At 57.4% G+C, this 15976-nt stretch overlaps 1 protein-coding gene and 7 non-coding genes across 9 annotated transcripts; 7 read left to right on the top strand and 1 right to left on the bottom strand.

Annotated features, from left to right (window-relative positions):
• Window positions 1-204: 204 nt before the first annotated feature.
• Window positions 205-278, top strand: TRNAI-AAU (transfer RNA isoleucine (anticodon AAU)). The gene has a single exon. It is a non-coding gene; the product is annotated as a tRNA-Ile (tRNA).
• Window positions 279-625: 347 nt separating this feature from the next.
• Window positions 626-707, top strand: TRNAS-AGA (transfer RNA serine (anticodon AGA)). Its single transcript has one exon. It is a non-coding gene; the product is annotated as a tRNA-Ser (tRNA).
• A 275-nt stretch (window positions 708-982) lies between these two features.
• TRNAT-AGU (transfer RNA threonine (anticodon AGU)) lies at window positions 983-1056 on the top strand. Its single transcript has one exon. It is a non-coding gene; the product is annotated as a tRNA-Thr (tRNA).
• A 2555-nt stretch (window positions 1057-3611) lies between these two features.
• Window positions 3612-3683, top strand: TRNAP-CGG (transfer RNA proline (anticodon CGG)). Its single transcript has one exon. It is a non-coding gene; the product is annotated as a tRNA-Pro (tRNA).
• Window positions 3684-4069: 386 nt separating this feature from the next.
• Window positions 4070-4141, top strand: TRNAD-GUC (transfer RNA aspartic acid (anticodon GUC)). Its single transcript has one exon. It is a non-coding gene; the product is annotated as a tRNA-Asp (tRNA).
• A 524-nt stretch (window positions 4142-4665) lies between these two features.
• TRNAG-UCC (transfer RNA glycine (anticodon UCC)) lies at window positions 4666-4737 on the bottom strand. Its single transcript has one exon. It is a non-coding gene; the product is annotated as a tRNA-Gly (tRNA).
• A 403-nt stretch (window positions 4738-5140) lies between these two features.
• TRNAW-CCA (transfer RNA tryptophan (anticodon CCA)) lies at window positions 5141-5212 on the top strand. Its single transcript has one exon. It is a non-coding gene; the product is annotated as a tRNA-Trp (tRNA).
• Window positions 5213-7521: 2309 nt separating this feature from the next.
• AURKB (aurora kinase B) lies at window positions 7522-11605 on the top strand. Of its 2 annotated transcripts, XM_062216681.1 has the most exons (9): window positions 7522-7587; window positions 7847-7942; window positions 8935-9037; window positions 9141-9192; window positions 9322-9549; window positions 9675-9813; window positions 9923-10071; window positions 10478-10652; window positions 10782-11605. In XM_062216681.1, the coding sequence occupies exons 2-9, from the start codon at window positions 7895-7897 to the stop codon at window positions 10953-10955; spliced, it is 1068 nt and encodes a 355-aa protein (XP_062072665.1). In that variant the 5' UTR covers window positions 7522-7587; window positions 7847-7894; the 3' UTR covers window positions 10956-11605. The 2 variants fall into 2 exon arrangements, with proteins under 2 accessions (XP_062072665.1, XP_062072666.1); XM_062216682.1 differs by lacking the exon at window positions 7522-7587 and having other exon boundaries at window positions 7659-7942; window positions 9358-9549; window positions 10782-11593.
• Window positions 11606-15976: the final 4371 nt, after the last annotated feature.

Raw genomic sequence — 15976 nt, 5'->3', positions numbered from 1 at the left:
TGCTAGTGCCTTGGCTGGTGTTGGTCCGTTTCTCTCCTAGGAGCTGCTCACAGACTGGAGACTACAGATACACCTCTTGCGGCTGTTCAGTCTTGCCGCTAGGGATTGGTTCCAGTTGGAGTTTTGGAGTCTTGGGGATCCCACCAAGGTTTACTTTAGGAATGCCATATATGTGGACATCTGAGGTTGTGCTCTCACGTAGCTGGCCGGTTAGCTCAGTTGGTTAGAGCGTGGTGCTAATAACGCCAAGGTCGCGGGTTCGATCCCCGTACGGGCCAGGGAGCTTGCTTTTCTTTTCGCACCCTCTGCCCGGCTACCGGCAGGTTTCTTATCCGGAGCCTTCCGGCTTCTGAACGACCTTCCGAATCCTGGCAGGGACCCCCGAGGTGGGCTGGGACAGATAGGGGCCTCCTGCGTCCTCTCTTCCTGGGAGCCGGGAGGGAGAGCGGGCACGAGTATCCGAGACGAGCCAACGGGGCCGCGAGCAGAGGTTTTCCGATTCGATCCTGCTGCATTTGTGCGGGCCTTGGGGGCCTGGAACCCAAAAAAGCAGTGTGTAAAGCATCGTGTGTGCGGGGCCTGGGAAATAAGAAAGGTACAGGAAAGAGCTACTTACCACAGCCGGGTAGTCGTGGCCGAGTGGTTAAGGCGATGGACTAGAAATCCATTGGGGTCTCCCCGCGCAGGTTCGAATCCTGCCGACTACGTGGTGTTTTTTCTTTTAAAACGTACTTCCCTCCCCTCCGGGGCGACACGTGGATCCGCTCGGGAGCCCCGGACTCCGGGGTCCGGGGGGCCCTCAGCCTAGCACTTCCGGCTGAGCGGAAATTTCGGATGTTTCTTTTGAATCCCATAGACGGACAGGTGTCGCACAATCCAGTTGCTTTGCGAAATCAGATGCGAGAGAGCTGAACGGAGCGCTGTCCGGGCGCCAAGCGGTCTCTTCCAGTAGCCCAGCTTCAGAAGTACATCCGCCAGCTTTGGCGCCGTGGCTTAGTTGGTTAAAGCGCCTGTCTAGTAAACAGGAGATCCTGGGTTCGAATCCCAGCGGTGCCTTTATTCAGCACGGGAGATGAAGCTTTCTTCCACTTTTGTGGCTGGATCCGGATCCGCACCCTCGATGGAGTCGCCGGCTTTTGTTTTGTTTTACTAACAGAGAACGCAGGACTTCAATCCCGCCCCCAAAACACCCTGCTTTGCTGCTGCTCCGAAAGTGGGCTTGTGGAGACCAGGGCCGGGGTCGTAGTCTGCCCAGCCCATGCCACACCCCGCCGGGAGCTTGTGCCCTGGGCCACCCCACCCTCTTCCCCTACCCGTGACGTCTGCTAGACCCTGAGCCACCGTGCTTCGTTTGCGTGTTTCTTGCATTCCTTTGCTTTGGGAGCCTCGCACTTTTTATATTCTGTACATTTGTATACTCTGAATTTGGCTCCGCGTCCAGACACCGCCAGTCCTGTATCAAGCCTTGCACTCGTAGCTGAGCCCAGCCCTCTCCACCCGTGGATGTCAAGGGTCAGGAGCTGGGCCAGCTGGACGGGGAGGAGAAAAGAACTCCACTCCGAGGATCCCGGGGTGGACCGACAGGGGGCCTCCTTGGAGCGCTGAAGGAAATGCTGGCGAGGAAGACAGAAAACACGCTCCACGGGCCGCTGGCTGGGCCTGAACCTCCTTGGAAAACAGAGGAGTCTGGACACCAGCCCTTGCTGGGGGAAGATGTCCGCTCGAATGCATGGTGGGGTGGGGGTGGGGGGCAGGACCACACGAATCAGGCACGGCCCTGTGTCCCAGAGCTCCTGGGGACACAACAGGGACACCGCCAGGCCAGGGCAGGCACAGGGCGCTGGCACAACACTGTGGGATGAAGGGGGCATGTCCTGGGGCCTGCGGGCGGACGGTGGTCCGGCGGTGGCCGGGGAGACTGGCTGGAGAACCTGAGCTCAGCGCTGAGCCCTGCATAGCATTGGGCCCAGGGTACAGCAGGGAGCCCTGCATGGATCCCAAGTGCTGCCCTACTGGAGTTCATGCTGGCTCGTGGGAAGGAGTGACAGACAACAAACACAACTAAAGTGTTCCACGAAATGACAGAATAGGCTCCACAAAAGGCTCCAATCAGAGGGTAGGTGTGTCGGGGGGAGGGGCAGGCTGGTGACAAGAACGCTCCACAGTGGATGTAGGAATCGGTGACTCCAAGATGTATGCAGGATTAAAAACCCACAGGGCTCAGTAACTGACGGAGCACAGAGGACTTCAGGGGAGAGCCGGGCGCGGAGGGGCGTGGAGGGGCTACCATCTCACCCTCTCCTGCTCGGTCTCTTTCCCACAACTGGGACCGCCCAAAGTCACAGCTCAGACCTCAGACTCCCAGGGCACAGTGTTGAAGCCGTGACACCCCCCCCCCCCTCCAAAGCACTGCACGGCCACCAGCTGTGGACACTTCGTTCTCGGGTTCAGGGTATCTGTGAACTCCCGGGGATTGCATGCAGTTTTTTTAGGAAGACGTCACAAAGGATTGAGGCCGCCCCTCTCGGCAAGATGCAATACTGGCTGGGAGAGGGGGAGGGGGAGGGGGAGGGGGGAGAGGGAGGGGGAGGGGGAGAGGACACACCAGGTCAGTCCAAAGACCCTCTGCAGCCACCGAAAGGCCCAGGGCACTGATGCAAAGGCTGCGTTGACCTCTGCTGCCCTCCCCCACCGCCTGGCCAGAGACATCAGGGAAGGAATAAACTAAGGGCGGGGCCCCCCGCCCCCACCCCACAAGGTTCCTGTGGTTTGCACATTAAGAAGGACCTGGTCCCACAATCACAGGCCTGGGGTGTGGAACAAGGAGGTTCAGCCTGCAAGGCAGACACCACCACCACCACCACCCCCGCCGCGCTGGGAAGCCCAGTGCCTGCGCCGAGGGAAGAGGGGCCCGGGTTTGCAACTGACCCCACCAGATCTTGCCAGGGCGGCCTAGGAGACTGACTGCAAAGATGAGGATTCCAGGCCCGGGGGGCGGGCGGGACTGGACCGGGGGCAGGGGTAAGCCGATCGTCCAGGTTAGCCCTGGGCCCACAGCCGGCAGGGGGGCACGGCCAGCCACCCAGCTAGTTCAGTGTCGCCTCCTCCGCGGCTCTTAGCCCCAGGCAGCCTTCCGAGTCCTTCGCGCGGCTACGGACCGAGGGCTACGGACCGGTGGGGTTCGCCGGCCCGTCACCCCAGGCGGACGCGCAGAAGCAGGCATGCATTGCGAGAGGGGCTCGTGTTCACCTGGGGGTTTCAGGGCTTCCGAAATGTCCCCAACCAGGGAGTCACCTCCACCGCCGGCCTCCCAATCTCAGCGCGGGGGGCTGGGGGGACCGAACCCACGCTGGGCGGGCGGCGGGGAGCAAGCCTGCACCGGGGGCGCACCGGGCGCGAGCCCGAGACCACTCCCCTCCACTTCCTCGACGCTATTTCCTGGGAGGAGTCGGGGCTCGGGGGCCAGGAGCCAGACGTCCGAGACCTCCGCCCCACGGGCGCTCGGCCGCGGGACTCCCGGCCCCCGAGCGCGCGCGCCGCACGTGGCGCCCCCGGGACCGCGGCCGCGCCGCGCCGACCTCTAAGGGCGTTCGCGGCGCTGGACTCGCGTCGGCTCGTTGGTCTAGGGGTATGATTCTCGCTTCGGGTGCGAGAGGTCCCGGGTTCAAATCCCGGACGAGCCCTCCTTTGGCTTTTGCTGAGTGTGGAGAATGTGTGCGGTTCCCGCGACCATGCGGGACCCGGGCGAGCTGCAGAGCAAGGACACCCGGCCTGTCCCCCGGGAGGCGGCCTCGTCTTTTGCCCGAGCAGGAGCGGGGTTCCCGATCCGGCCTGCTGCTCTGCGGGGCGCCTTGCCGCGGCAGGCACGGTCTGGGTCCGGGCTGACGGTGCCGGCTGTCCAGTAGGGAGAGCCTGGGGCCGTCGGAGCTGGGTCTCGGCAACGTTGCAGGACGCCTGTCCCTTTCTGTCACCCCTTCTGAGCTCCGAGGGCCTGGAGGGGGCGCTGCAGGCAGCACGACAGCACCGAGAACCCAGATCAAGCGTTCGGAGCGAGGAAGCACCAGCTCACTCCTCGTTAGTATAGTGGTGAGTATCCCCGCCTGTCACGCGGGAGACCGGGGTTCGATTCCCCGACGGGGAGGCGCACAACCTTGTTTTTCCTCCATCGCCCCCTGAAGACCCGCGCTGGGCCCAGGCTTAGAGAAATCATTTAGGGGAGTTGGGGACTCAGACCCGGCTCTCGAACTCGCGTTTTATGGTTTGTATTTGCCATTTAAACGTGTGGCTAAAGTAGCCGTGCTCGTCTCCCTATACCCCGCATCTGTGACAGGAAAACGCGGATGGGCAAACGGCATGCCGCGGACCCGCTGCGTCGCCCCAGCTTGGACCTGACCTTGCAATAACTAACGAGCATTTCCGTACTCGGCCTCAGCCAGCCGCTTCGGCCCCGCACGACCCCGCAGCGGCCGACTCCGCGTTCCTGGGGTCCAAGCCCCTTCCCACTTCGCGGTCCGCGGCTGGACCCGCCTGAGTCCGTGCGGAGCCCGCGAGCCGACTCTAGGAGAAGAGGGGTCCTCACAGACCTCGTGGATGCCGCGGGTTGGGTTTCCGCCAACCAGGGAGAGCGGAATGGGGGATAAAAATAACAAACGAAAACTTATGGGCTGCGTTGGCCGGGAATCGAACCCGGGTCAACTGCTTGGAAGGCAGCTATGCTCACCACTATACCACCAACGCTGACACGCACGCGGGGTTCCCTCAGCCTCTCAAGGCGATGAGGCTGGGCGCGCCGCTCACCCTCGGGACCCCACGGAGGAACCCACGCTGCGCGTCCTCAGCTAACTCAGGAACAAACTGAGGGCGTGGGCCGCCGGGACACCGTTCCCACGTCTCCTCCCCAGAAAAATAGGCCCAAATGCGTGAAGCCGCCTCTGCAGCGCGCGAGCCCCATGCGTCCCGAGGCCACAGAACCGGGGCTGGAACCAGCGGCGCCCCGGCACGGCCCGCTCCCAGACGCCGAGTTTCAACCCCACGCGCGTCCGCGCGCGGCCGTGGAGGCGGGGCGTGGGGCTGGAGACTCCGCCCCTCGCTGCTGACGAGCTGTCGGTTCACACGACCCGTCAGGCTACCGGCTCACAGCGGCCTCGTGGCGCAACGGTAGCGCGTCTGACTCCAGATCAGAAGGTTGCGTGTTCAAATCACGTCGGGGTCACGGGAGACACTCATTTTCGGGAAAGAGCTGTCTTTTCCAAGAAAGTGGGAAGAAATTCCTGGGAGATTTGTTAGTTACATGGGAAAAATAAGAACCTCAGCGTGTCTGCAACATTTTCCTAAAGTGTCTGGATTTTCTCCTAAAATACAGCTGTGGGTACATTGATTTCACTTCACTGTTTCCATCAAATCAATCAATTAATATAGTAATACCTTTAACCTCGTGAGTACGTCAGGTATCCTAACACAGAAATTGTTCAGGAACAACCCCCAATTCTGGTTCCCATTTGGAGCAACAAATGTTCTCTCTTAGAAAGAATGTAGTAATAATTAATCATTTTGAAAGCAATAATACTCACAATTATTCTCCTAATCACTGTTTTCATTTTTGGCGATTTAACTACTTGTCAGTGGTGCCCGTAACTTGTCCTCGGTTAATGTCATCCAATGCAATAAAATATGGCTCTACAGTCCTTATCTTTTTAATGGCCACCTAACCTCTGATGGCAGTTCTGCGAATTCTTAAACAGCTCTTCCACAGCTCCGCAGTTTGGTTTTCTGATGATCTGCACTTTTTTTCTTAGTATTTAGAAGGTTGCCCTGAGCATCTTTGTGATTCATTTTTACTCTGCCCCTACCGAATTAGGTTTGTGGCATAAATTCCTGAAACTTCCAAGTTCCCAGGTAAAGGTTCCCCTTCGCTGAACTGCCAACTGCTGCTGTCCAAAGGGCCGTACGACTTTCCCAAACAAAGGTGATCTATTCATTATTTTGTTCTTTTTCATCATTTTTTTTTCTTGTGTTCAGAATTCGGGTCCACGTTAAGTGTTTTTAATGATCTCTGATGCTCTATCTTTGTCAACTTTGCATGGAACACAAGGCATTAAATACTACTGTTCGCTGTCTCCAGATTTCTCAGAGGGCGCGCTAGCCTGGAGGCGTGTGTATCTTCCTGCTTCTACCATGCTGAAAGTAAAAAACAGAGAGACAAAGAAATGCAGGCCAGCCGCCCAGCGAGCCTGGCCCTCCTTCTCTTGCCATCTCTCTCCTTGACTGGTAGTGCCTTTGCTGGTGCGGCAGGCTTGGATGGCTGGCAAGCAATGTGTCCTACCTCCCCGCCGTCCACACAGCACCCGCTGTCCAGGATGGAATCTGGGCCTTGCCCTCTGCTCCCCTCCCCTCCGTCGCCCCTGGCCCTCCTCCTGCCAGAGTGGTCCCAGTGTCTAGGGCGTCCTATAGAGCGAGATGGAGGCGGACAGGAGAGGGTGTGAGGCTAGCCCCCGACACGCCCGCTGCCCTCGCCGCCCACCCAAACTCGAGCCCCTGACTTGCATTAGTTATTCTGCAAGAAGACGCAAAGTGGTAATCCGTCTTCTCGCCTACATGTCTCTCTCTCTCTCTCCCACACACACACACACACACCCAAAACAAAATAGGAAGAAGTACACATGACAACCACACTCATTATTTCCGCAGCTGGTCACGAGGTCGTTGCTGGTATCTACAACCACCTTTCCACTATCCCTCCCGTATTACCCTCTGATTTCAGCAAACACCTCCTCCACTGGTCGCCCCAAGCCTTTGCCCCTGGAGGGGTCTGAGCCACCGCCATTTTGCATTCGTGAGTGTGGGATAAAACCTCGGATAAAACCTTAACTCGGGCCTGAAGCCCCACAGCACCCTGGTGGGAGCCACGGCCCCATGCAGGAACCCGGCTTGCTGCTCCTCCTGGACTACCCTACCTACAGCCAAGCCTGCCCCGCACGGGGACAGCGGGCCTCTGTGGCTGCCGCCAGTGTAGACGCGAGGCACTGAACGCCTGCCTTGGTCACCCGGCTCACCACTTCCACCTGTCACTCAGCCCGTGGCAGGCAGGACAGGACACTCGGCCCAGGCCCCAGCCGCCGTTTCTTCCTGGCTAGCGCCTGCAGCGACTCGATGCACCTTTGTTCGGGTTTGAAGACCCGGTCCCCACCCCGCACGGGGACCCGAGGCCCGCGTTTAAATCCCGCTGGGAACCGGGGCAGCTCGCTTCACCCACGGTGCCGGCATCGGCGGCCCGGAAGGAAACGAACTTCGGTCCTGGCTCACACAGGCTCCGTTTATATGGAAAAAATCACACCTTCAAAAACGAAGAGAAAGCAAAAACTCCTCTCCCCGGGTCACTGGGGGAACTTTTCCCAAACCGGAACCGAGTCGGCGGCGGCTCGCCTTCCGCGGTTCCCATTGGGTCCCCTTGGCCTACGTCATAGGCAAGATATCCAATGAGAATTGGGCGAGGGTGGCGCCGGCAGCCAATGGGGCCAGAGCGGGAGATTTGAAAGCGCCTCGGCGGAGGCGCTGCCCGGCAGGTTCGGTAGTTCCCGGCGGCCTCAGGTGAGCCGGCCTCCGTCCGCGGGCCTCGGCCCGGAGCGGCCAGGGGCTCAGGCGGATCGCGGGGCTCCTGAGCGCTCAGGGGTGGAGAGAGAGGGTCCCGGAAGGGGCTGTGCGGGTCCCCGCGCCGGGGCTGCGGGACGAGCGTCCGGGGTGTGGCCATCCGTCTCACCACCCCGGACGGCGCTTCTGGCTGGATCCGTCCGATCCCACCGCTGGGTTTTTTATTTTTTGTTTTTCAATTCCCCTCTCTGCGTCTCAGGACTCGTTCCCTTCTCCGCCCAGGCGCCCTCCCCGCTACCCCGTGAGGATGGCCCAGAAGGAGAACGCCTACCCCTGGCCCTACAGCCGACCCACGGTAAGGCCACGCCGCCCCGCGGGACGCACTGGACCACCCCCTGGGCACCGCCTGCCCCCTTATGCCCTAAGCGTGTTTTGTCCCACTTGGCCATGCGTCGATCACTGTTGGGGAGCAGGTTTTCAGGGCCCCCGGAGCCGCCTCCTTCCGGCTGAACTTGTGCCGTCTGTTGGTGAGGCTTTGGTTCTGGTCTGGTGGTGGAGGGTCCATGTCTCCCCTGCGCGCCGGCTGCCTCCCTCGCAGAGCACTGCGCTTGCCAGTGTGCTGACGCTGTGGGGGTTGGTTGACCAGGCCCTCTCCTGGCCCCTGGTGTGAGGGTTGGGGGAGCCAGTGCGGTGTCATGGACAGGACTGCACAGACTGGACAGTCATGCCTGAGACGGTGGCACAGGCCAGGGCCAAGGAGGTGAAATCTTAGGTGTTGGGGAGGAGTCTTTGTCCCCTGTTTTAGGCCCACTTGGGTTGTTATTATTATTATTATTTTAAGGATTTATTTATTTGAAAGGCAGAGTTACAGAGAGAGAGTTCTTCCATCCGCTGGTTCACTCCCCAAATGCCCGTGACAGGCAGAGCTGGGCCAGGCCAAAGCCAGGAGCCAGGAGCCAGGAGCTTCCTCTGGGTCTCCCACGCGGGTGCAGGGGCCCAAGCACTTGGGCCATCCTCCACTGTTTTCCCAGATGCATGAGTAGGGAGCTGGATGGGAAGTGGAGCGCCTATATGGGATGCTGGCACTGCAGGCTGCGGCTTTACCCACTGCACCAGTGCCGCCCCCTGCCCCGCCCTGTTATTTCTTAATAACCCATTTTAACATGAGACTCTGAACAGAGTCTTGGGACTGGGGGCCAAAACTGTGGTATCAGGGTTTTTCTCGGCACTGGGGGTGGACAGCACGTGGGAAGCTGTTCAGCCAGGAGCAGAAAAGCTGCTGGCAGCACATTCCAGCCGGGTCGCTGGGACAAAGGCGCCCTGAGCGCTCCGCCGTCTCCTCCTTAGCCTCAGTCTGGCCTGAACACTCTGCCGCAGAGAATCCTCCGGAAGGAGGCTGCCACCCCCTCTGCCCTTGTCCTCATGAACCGCTCCAACGCCCCGCCCACAGGCAAGTGGCCCAGGAGGGAAAGCAGGGACTGGGGGGCTGGAGTCTACGGGAGGGGTAGGGAGGCTGTCCCAGGAGGGTCTCACCTCTCCCGCTCTCTCCTTAGCTGTCCCTGGGCAGAAGGGGATGGAGAACAGCAGTGGGGCACCCAACTTCACGTGAGTGCTCCCAGCCTGGAGGTGGCCAGGGGGAAGGGACGGCCCGGGACCGGCAGAAGTGGGGGAGCCGCGGTGGAGGTGGGGGGCTGAGGGAGTGGGGAGAAAGCAGACTCCTGGACTGCCCGGCAGGCCGGCGCTGAGCTGTGTCCCCCACTTGCTGAGCAGGCGGCCCTTCACCATCGACGACTTCGAGATCGGCCGTCCTCTGGGCAAAGGCAAATTTGGAAACGTGTACTTGGCCCGGGAGAAGAAGAGCCATTTCATCGTGGCACTCAAGGTCCTCTTCAAGTCTCAGATCGAGAAAGAGGGTGTGGAGCACCAGCTGCGCAGGGAGATCGAGATCCAGGCGCACCTGCAGTACGCCCCCGCCCCGGGAATCCAGACTGTGGCCCCTGAGAGCTGTGCCCAGTTCCCCAGCCTGGGCCCTAGCATCTTCCCTTTATGCCCGGATGTGGCCTGAGGCCTCCTGTCTCCTGCTGCAGGCATCCCAACATCCTGCGTCTCTACAACTATTTCTACGACCGGAGGAGGATCTACCTGATCCTGGAGTACGCCCCGCGGGGCGAGCTGTACAAGGAGCTGCAGAAGAGCCGCACATTTGACGAGCAGCGAACAGCCACGGTCGGGGCGGGTGGGCACCTGGGACCCCGGCTGGGGGCTTGAGGCTGGGGGCACGCTGCCTGTGGCTGCGGGGCTGTCCTTGTCTGACTGCCTGTCCCCGCCCTCCCAGATCATGGAGGAGCTGGCAGATGCCCTGCGCTACTGCCACGAGAAGAAAGTGATTCACAGGGACATCAAGCCGGAGAACCTGCTGCTGGGGCTGCAGGGGGAGTTGAAGATCGCTGACTTCGGCTGGTCTGTGCATGCCCCCTCCCTGCGGTACGTGCGCTGGGAAGCCGGCCCTGGCTGGCGGCGCCTCTGGGCAATCCCGGTAGGAAAGTAGGAGACTCATAGTTCTGACCCCAGGTGCTCTCCACCCTTCATTTTTAACGCCAGTGGAGAAGCACCCCAAGTTACCTAAGCAGAACCTGTTTGATGGGCATGAGAGAGGCCTCCAGGGTTTCTTCCCCACGTCAGCACTGCCCTCCTGCCTGATCTGTTTTAGTCCCCAATGGAAGTACTGGGGGGCAATGTGGAGGCCACCGGCCCACCCCATCCCCAGGGCCGTGACCTGGATGAAGCACTCCCCTGCTGCCTCCCAGGGTCTCTTGGCTGCCTGAGGGGAGGGGGTGGATGAGCATGGTTGCCTGGTCCCAGGACCCCTGGCATGCCCTTCATCCCACAGGAGGAAGACAATGTGTGGCACCCTAGACTACCTGCCCCCCGAGATGATTGAGGGGCGCACACACAATGAGAAGGTGGACTTATGGTGCATCGGGGTGCTCTGCTACGAGCTGCTGGTGGGGAACCCGCCCTTTGAGAGCGCATCACACAACGAGACATACCGGCGCATCGTCAAGGTGGGTCTTGCTGCCGGCGCTCCGGGCTGCAGGGGCCAGGAGCTGTGGAGGACCGGGTTGGACGCGCGAGTCCTCGTGGCAGCCGGGGTGGAACACAGGCGGTCTCTGCTCCTTTCTCCCCTCCTGCAGGTGGACCTGAAGTTCCCCGCCTCTGTGCCCTCAGGGGCCCAGGACCTCATCTCCAAGCTGCTCAGGCACAACCCCTCCGATCGGCTGACCTTGGCCCAGGTCTCAGCCCACCCTTGGGTCCGGGCCCACTCTCGCCGGGTGCTGCCTCCCTCGGCCGTGCAGTCTGTCGCCTGATGGCCCCTGTCATTCACTCAGTGTTGTGCGTGTGTGTGTGTGTGTATGTGTTTGTGTGTGTAGGGGGAAGGAGGGAGTCTGGCCTGTTCCCTTATCTGTCTTCTACCTCCTTTTTAATAAAAGCCGAGGCTTTTGTACAATGAGCGGAGATGTCTCTGGGAAGAGGCGGCGGTTCCCTATGGGCAGGAGAGGTTGCCTACCCCGGCTGGTACAAGGGACACTGGGTCAGTGCCCCCGGTAACAGCTCGCCCTCCCAGATCCCAGCCACTGTCACCCCCGCGGCCATTTCTTTCCCCTGCTCAGACTCAGAGCCCCAGAGCCTGGGGGTGTTGGGAGACCTCAGATACCCCCACTGTGCTCAAACACCGCCCACCTCTCCCGTCAGTCGATTGTCTGACTTCTGGTTTTTCTCTCTCCTGGTTATTCTGTGCCCCTTTGCCCACCAACCTAGGAGCGAGTGAACGTGGCTGTGCCCTAGAAGTTGTCGTTCGTTTTACTGCTCTGGGCAAGATGGAAGGGGAGGGGACGGACGAGCAGTGATTGGGTCTTGTTCCTGACGTCAGGTCTCATGTTACGTATGATGCTTGCTGGCCTTGATGGATTTTTTTTTTTTTTTAAGATTTTTAAAAAATTTTTTGAAAGTCAGAGTACAGAAAGAGAGAGATCTTCCATCTGCTGGCTCACTCCCCAAATGGCCACAGCGACCGGGGCTGGGCCAAGGCTGCAGCCAGGAGCTTCTGTCTCCCATGTGGGTGGTAGGGGCCCAAATATTTGGGCTGTCTTCCATTGCCTTTCCCAAGCATCTGGATCGGAAGTGGAGCATCCGGGACACAAGCCAGTGTCCATATGGGCTGCCAGCATCACAGGGGGTAGCTTTACCTGCTACGCCACACCAGCCTCTGACCGATCTCCATTATCAGGTTAAGGGAGGCCAATTCTTGTCCTAGGTTGTTTGTTTGTTTGTTTGTTTTTTCCCCAGCTATTTTGTATCACGCATGGGCATTGATTTTTATCAGATGCATTTTTATTCAGTGGGTGAGTACATTAATGCATGTCCTTATACGAGGTGTATCTCAGTCATGCATGTGGTGACTCCAAACTTGTTTATTCTCTCACAGTTCTGAAGCCATAAACTTTTATGTATATATTCAAGAAGCAGACATACAGACAGAACTCTCATCATCTGCTGATTCACTCCCCAAAAGCCCAGGCCACAGCTCCTTGGGAGCACAATCCAGGTCTCCTGTGTGGGTGGCAAAGGCCTAGTCATTAGAGCCATCACTGCTGTCCCCAAGGTCCACGTTAGCAGGAAGCTGGAGTCAGGAGCTGGAGTCGAGCCCAGGCAATGTGGGACGCGGGCATCTTCACCCATGAGCCAAACGCCTGCACATCAAGGTTTATTAAAAAAAAAAAAAAAAATACTAGGGGCCGGCGCTGTGGCTTAGCGGGTAAAGCTGCCACCTGCAGTGCCGGCATCCCATATGGGCACTAGCTTGAGTCCCAGCTGCTCCACTTCTGATCCAGCTCTCTGCTGTGGCCTGGGAAAGCAGTAGAAGACGGCCCAAGTTCTTGGGCCCCTGCACCCGCATGGGAGACCTGGAAGAAGCTCCTGGCTCCTGGCTTCAGATCAACACAGCTCCAGCCATTGTGGCCATTTGAGGAGTGAACCAGTGGGTGGAAGACTCTCTCTCTCTTCCTCTCTCTCTCTCTGTCTTTCTGTAAATCTGCCTTTCAGGCCGGCGCCGTGGCTTAACAGGCTAATCCTCCGCCTTGCGGCGCCGGCACACCGGGTTCTAGTCCCGGTTGGGGCGCTGGATTCTATCCCGGTTGCCCCTCTTCCAGGCCAGCTCTCTGCTATGGCCCGGGAAGGCAGTGGAGGATGGCCCAATTGCTTGGGCCCTGCACCCGCATGGGACACCAGGAGAAGCACCTGGCTCCTGGCTTCGGATCAGCGAGATGCGCTGGCTGCAGCAGCCATTGGAGGGTGAACCAACAGCAAAAAGGAAGACCTTTCTCTCTGTCTCTCTCACTATCCACTCTGCCTGTCCAAAAAAAAAAAAAAAAGAAAAAGAAAATCTGCCTTTCAAATAAATAAATAAATCTTTAAAAGAAAAAAAAAAACTCCCCACAAATTTCTAAATTTTAAAATGCTATTTATACTTTGTCTTATTCTACAATGTACTTAAAGTGGTTTACAAAATATATAAAACATAATTATATAAATGAGAAGTGGCTGGGGTGGGCATGACACAGCAGTTAGGTCACCACTTGTGATGTCTGTGCCCCACGTAAGGGTGCCTGGGTCCAGGTACTCCCCTCTGACCCAGCTTCTCTCTAAATCCCGCCCTGGGAGGAAGCCGGCCATGGTCAAGTACTTGGGTCCCTGAGTCTCATCTGGGAGACCTGGCTGGAGCTCCATGCCCTGGCTTCAGCCTGGTCCAACCCTGGCTGTTACAGACATCTGGGGAGTGAACTAGCAGATGGAAGATCTTTCTGTCCCTCTACCTCTCAAATAAGATGAAAGTAAATAAATACATTTTTTATTGAGAATACTTTTCACCAGTGAATATTAGGTACGGTAAATAGATACCTTAAAAGATGCCCGGTGTTGCCAGTCAGCAGGGAGTGCAGATCAGAACCAGATCAGGAGATGTGACAACACACTTACTGAAACAACTAAGTAAGTAAATAAACATAACCATACCTGACAATGCCAGGTGAACGCGCGACAGTACGGCCACCTGGGGAATCGGTTTTACAGTTTTCTTCCAAAACTGCACACAGGCATCTTGTCAGGAGACACAAAGTGTCTTAGTTAGCTTGGGGTGTTACCAAATAATCAGCCTCCAGCAGCAGTGCTCAGAGGAGGCTTGTTCTGTGTGACAGTAAGGGAGACAGCGGGAAGGCCGAGTTCCCTAAACAAACTGCCTCCCTGGGAAGCCCTGGGCTGGGGCAGGTCCAGGATACAGCAAGAGGTCCTTCCTGCCCAACTTCCTTGGAAAATGAGAATTCCTCTGCCATTCAAAGGAACACACTGAGAGGCACCAGGGGACCTCAAAAGTGGTCATGGGAAAAAATGAAAAGTTTATTTTGGTGCAAATTCATCTCGAAGTGCCCAGGTACACCGCCAATGTATTGTCCTTCTGCATTTGGTCTTTTAACATCAAGCAGTTTCTCCGTGTTGAAGTTTCCCAGTTCTTTGTTGTCTGTTTTATTATCTTGTGGCTTTGTGCTGTCCACGTTTGCTCTTATTTTAAAACCCCTTCATTCCGGAGAGTTTATGAAAACACATTCTACCTCTGTCTTCTCTCAGGACTCTCTTCATGCGGAATGTGCGCTGAAATGTAATTTCCATGAATGTAAGGAATGAATAATTGTTTTCTGTTTGGGAGTTGGTCTTGTTCGCGGAGGCTGCTCTCTGACACATGCAATATTCATATAATTGGACTCAAAAATGCTATCACTCTCTGCAAGCACTAAACTCTTGTGCAGGAATTATAAAACCCACCACAAACATGCCTGCATTCCCGGGGTCGCGGGCATCGCAGCAACATTCAGCCCTGTCCCCGCAGAGAACGTAGGTGCACACAGGGCTTGATGTTTTTACAAAACATGGAAAAGAACATTGCAAAGCTCCACTGCTGACAGAGGTAATGTAACCAAGAGTGCAGGGTGTAGGCAACCATGGGAGGAGGAGGCCTGGGAACTTGAACTCCCTGGAGCTGCTTTTTCCAGGACACTTTGATTGTAAAGTTGCACTCAGAGGTGGGGGGGCCAGACCACCACAGACAGGGAGCCCCTCTCAAGCTGCAAGAAATGGGTTGGAATGAACTTTTTGTAATAGGCTATTTTCCACTTAGGGGAGGGCGGTGCCACCATTTTCTGAACATACTATCCATGATGTATGTTGCATGTATGAGCAGGTCTCTTCGCTCTGTGCTGTTATCTCACACATGCCCTTGACCCCGGCTGTAAAAGCACTGGCAAATTGTCAAGCCAGGGAGGCAGGTTTTTTTTTAGGGAGCTGTAGGGTCCTTCTGTCTCCTTGACTCCTCACAGGTAAATGAAAGCTCTCTTCTGAGCAGCTCCCACTTGAGGATTGTTCGATGGCACCCTAAGCACAGGGAGCCCCTATCCCTTAACAATAAAAAACAGGAGTACAATTTGTCCACTCGCCAAGCTAGGTTATTGCTCTTTCAATTCGGAGGCTACTTTGGGTCAAGTTCAGAGGCTGGATTAAGCCAAATTTCTGTTGGTTCAGCACTCAACATTTTAAAACATAAAAAGAAAGTAGGCATTGTGGCCCAGCGAGCTAAGCTGCTGCCTGTAGCACCAGCATCCCAGCAACCCAAAGTGGAGCCAGTCCAAGTCTCTTATTGCTCCACTTCTGACCCAGCTCCCTGCTAATGCACCTGCGAAGGCAGCAGAAGATGGCCCAAGTGCTTGGGCCCCTGACACCCATGTGCGAGATGGAGCTCTAGGCTCCTGGTTTCAGCCTGGACCAAACCTGGCCATTGCAGCCATTTAGGGAGTGAACCAGGATATATACATACATACATATATATATATATATTCTAAAAGCATAAATGGGCATTGTAGGACAACAGGTTAAGCTGCCACTTAGGACCCAGGCATCACATATGTGTAAGCTTGGGATGGAATCCTGCCTCCACTTTTTTTTTTTTTTTTTTGACAGGCAGAGTGGACAGTGAGAGAGAGACAGAGAGAAAGGCCTTCCTTTTGCCATTGGTTCACCCTCCAATGGCCACCGCACCACGCTGATCCGAAGGCAGGAGCCAGGTGCTTCTGCTGGTCTCCCATGGAGCCAGGTGCTTCTGCTGGTCTCCCATGGGGTGCAGGGCCATCCTCCACTGCACTCCCGGGCCACAGCAGAGAGCTGGCCTGGAAAGGGGGAAACCGGGACAGAATCCGGCGCCCCGACAGGGGCTAGAACCTGGTGTGCTGGCGCCGCAAGGCGGAGGATTAGCCTGTTGAGCCACGGCGCCAGCTCCTGCCTGCAC

Source organism: Lepus europaeus, chromosome 18 (genome assembly GCF_033115175.1).
Source record: "Lepus europaeus isolate LE1 chromosome 18, mLepTim1.pri, whole genome shotgun sequence".
In the NCBI taxonomy this organism is placed as follows: domain Eukaryota; kingdom Metazoa; phylum Chordata; class Mammalia; order Lagomorpha; family Leporidae; genus Lepus; species Lepus europaeus.
This window is presented reverse-complemented; position numbering and strand designations above follow the sequence as displayed.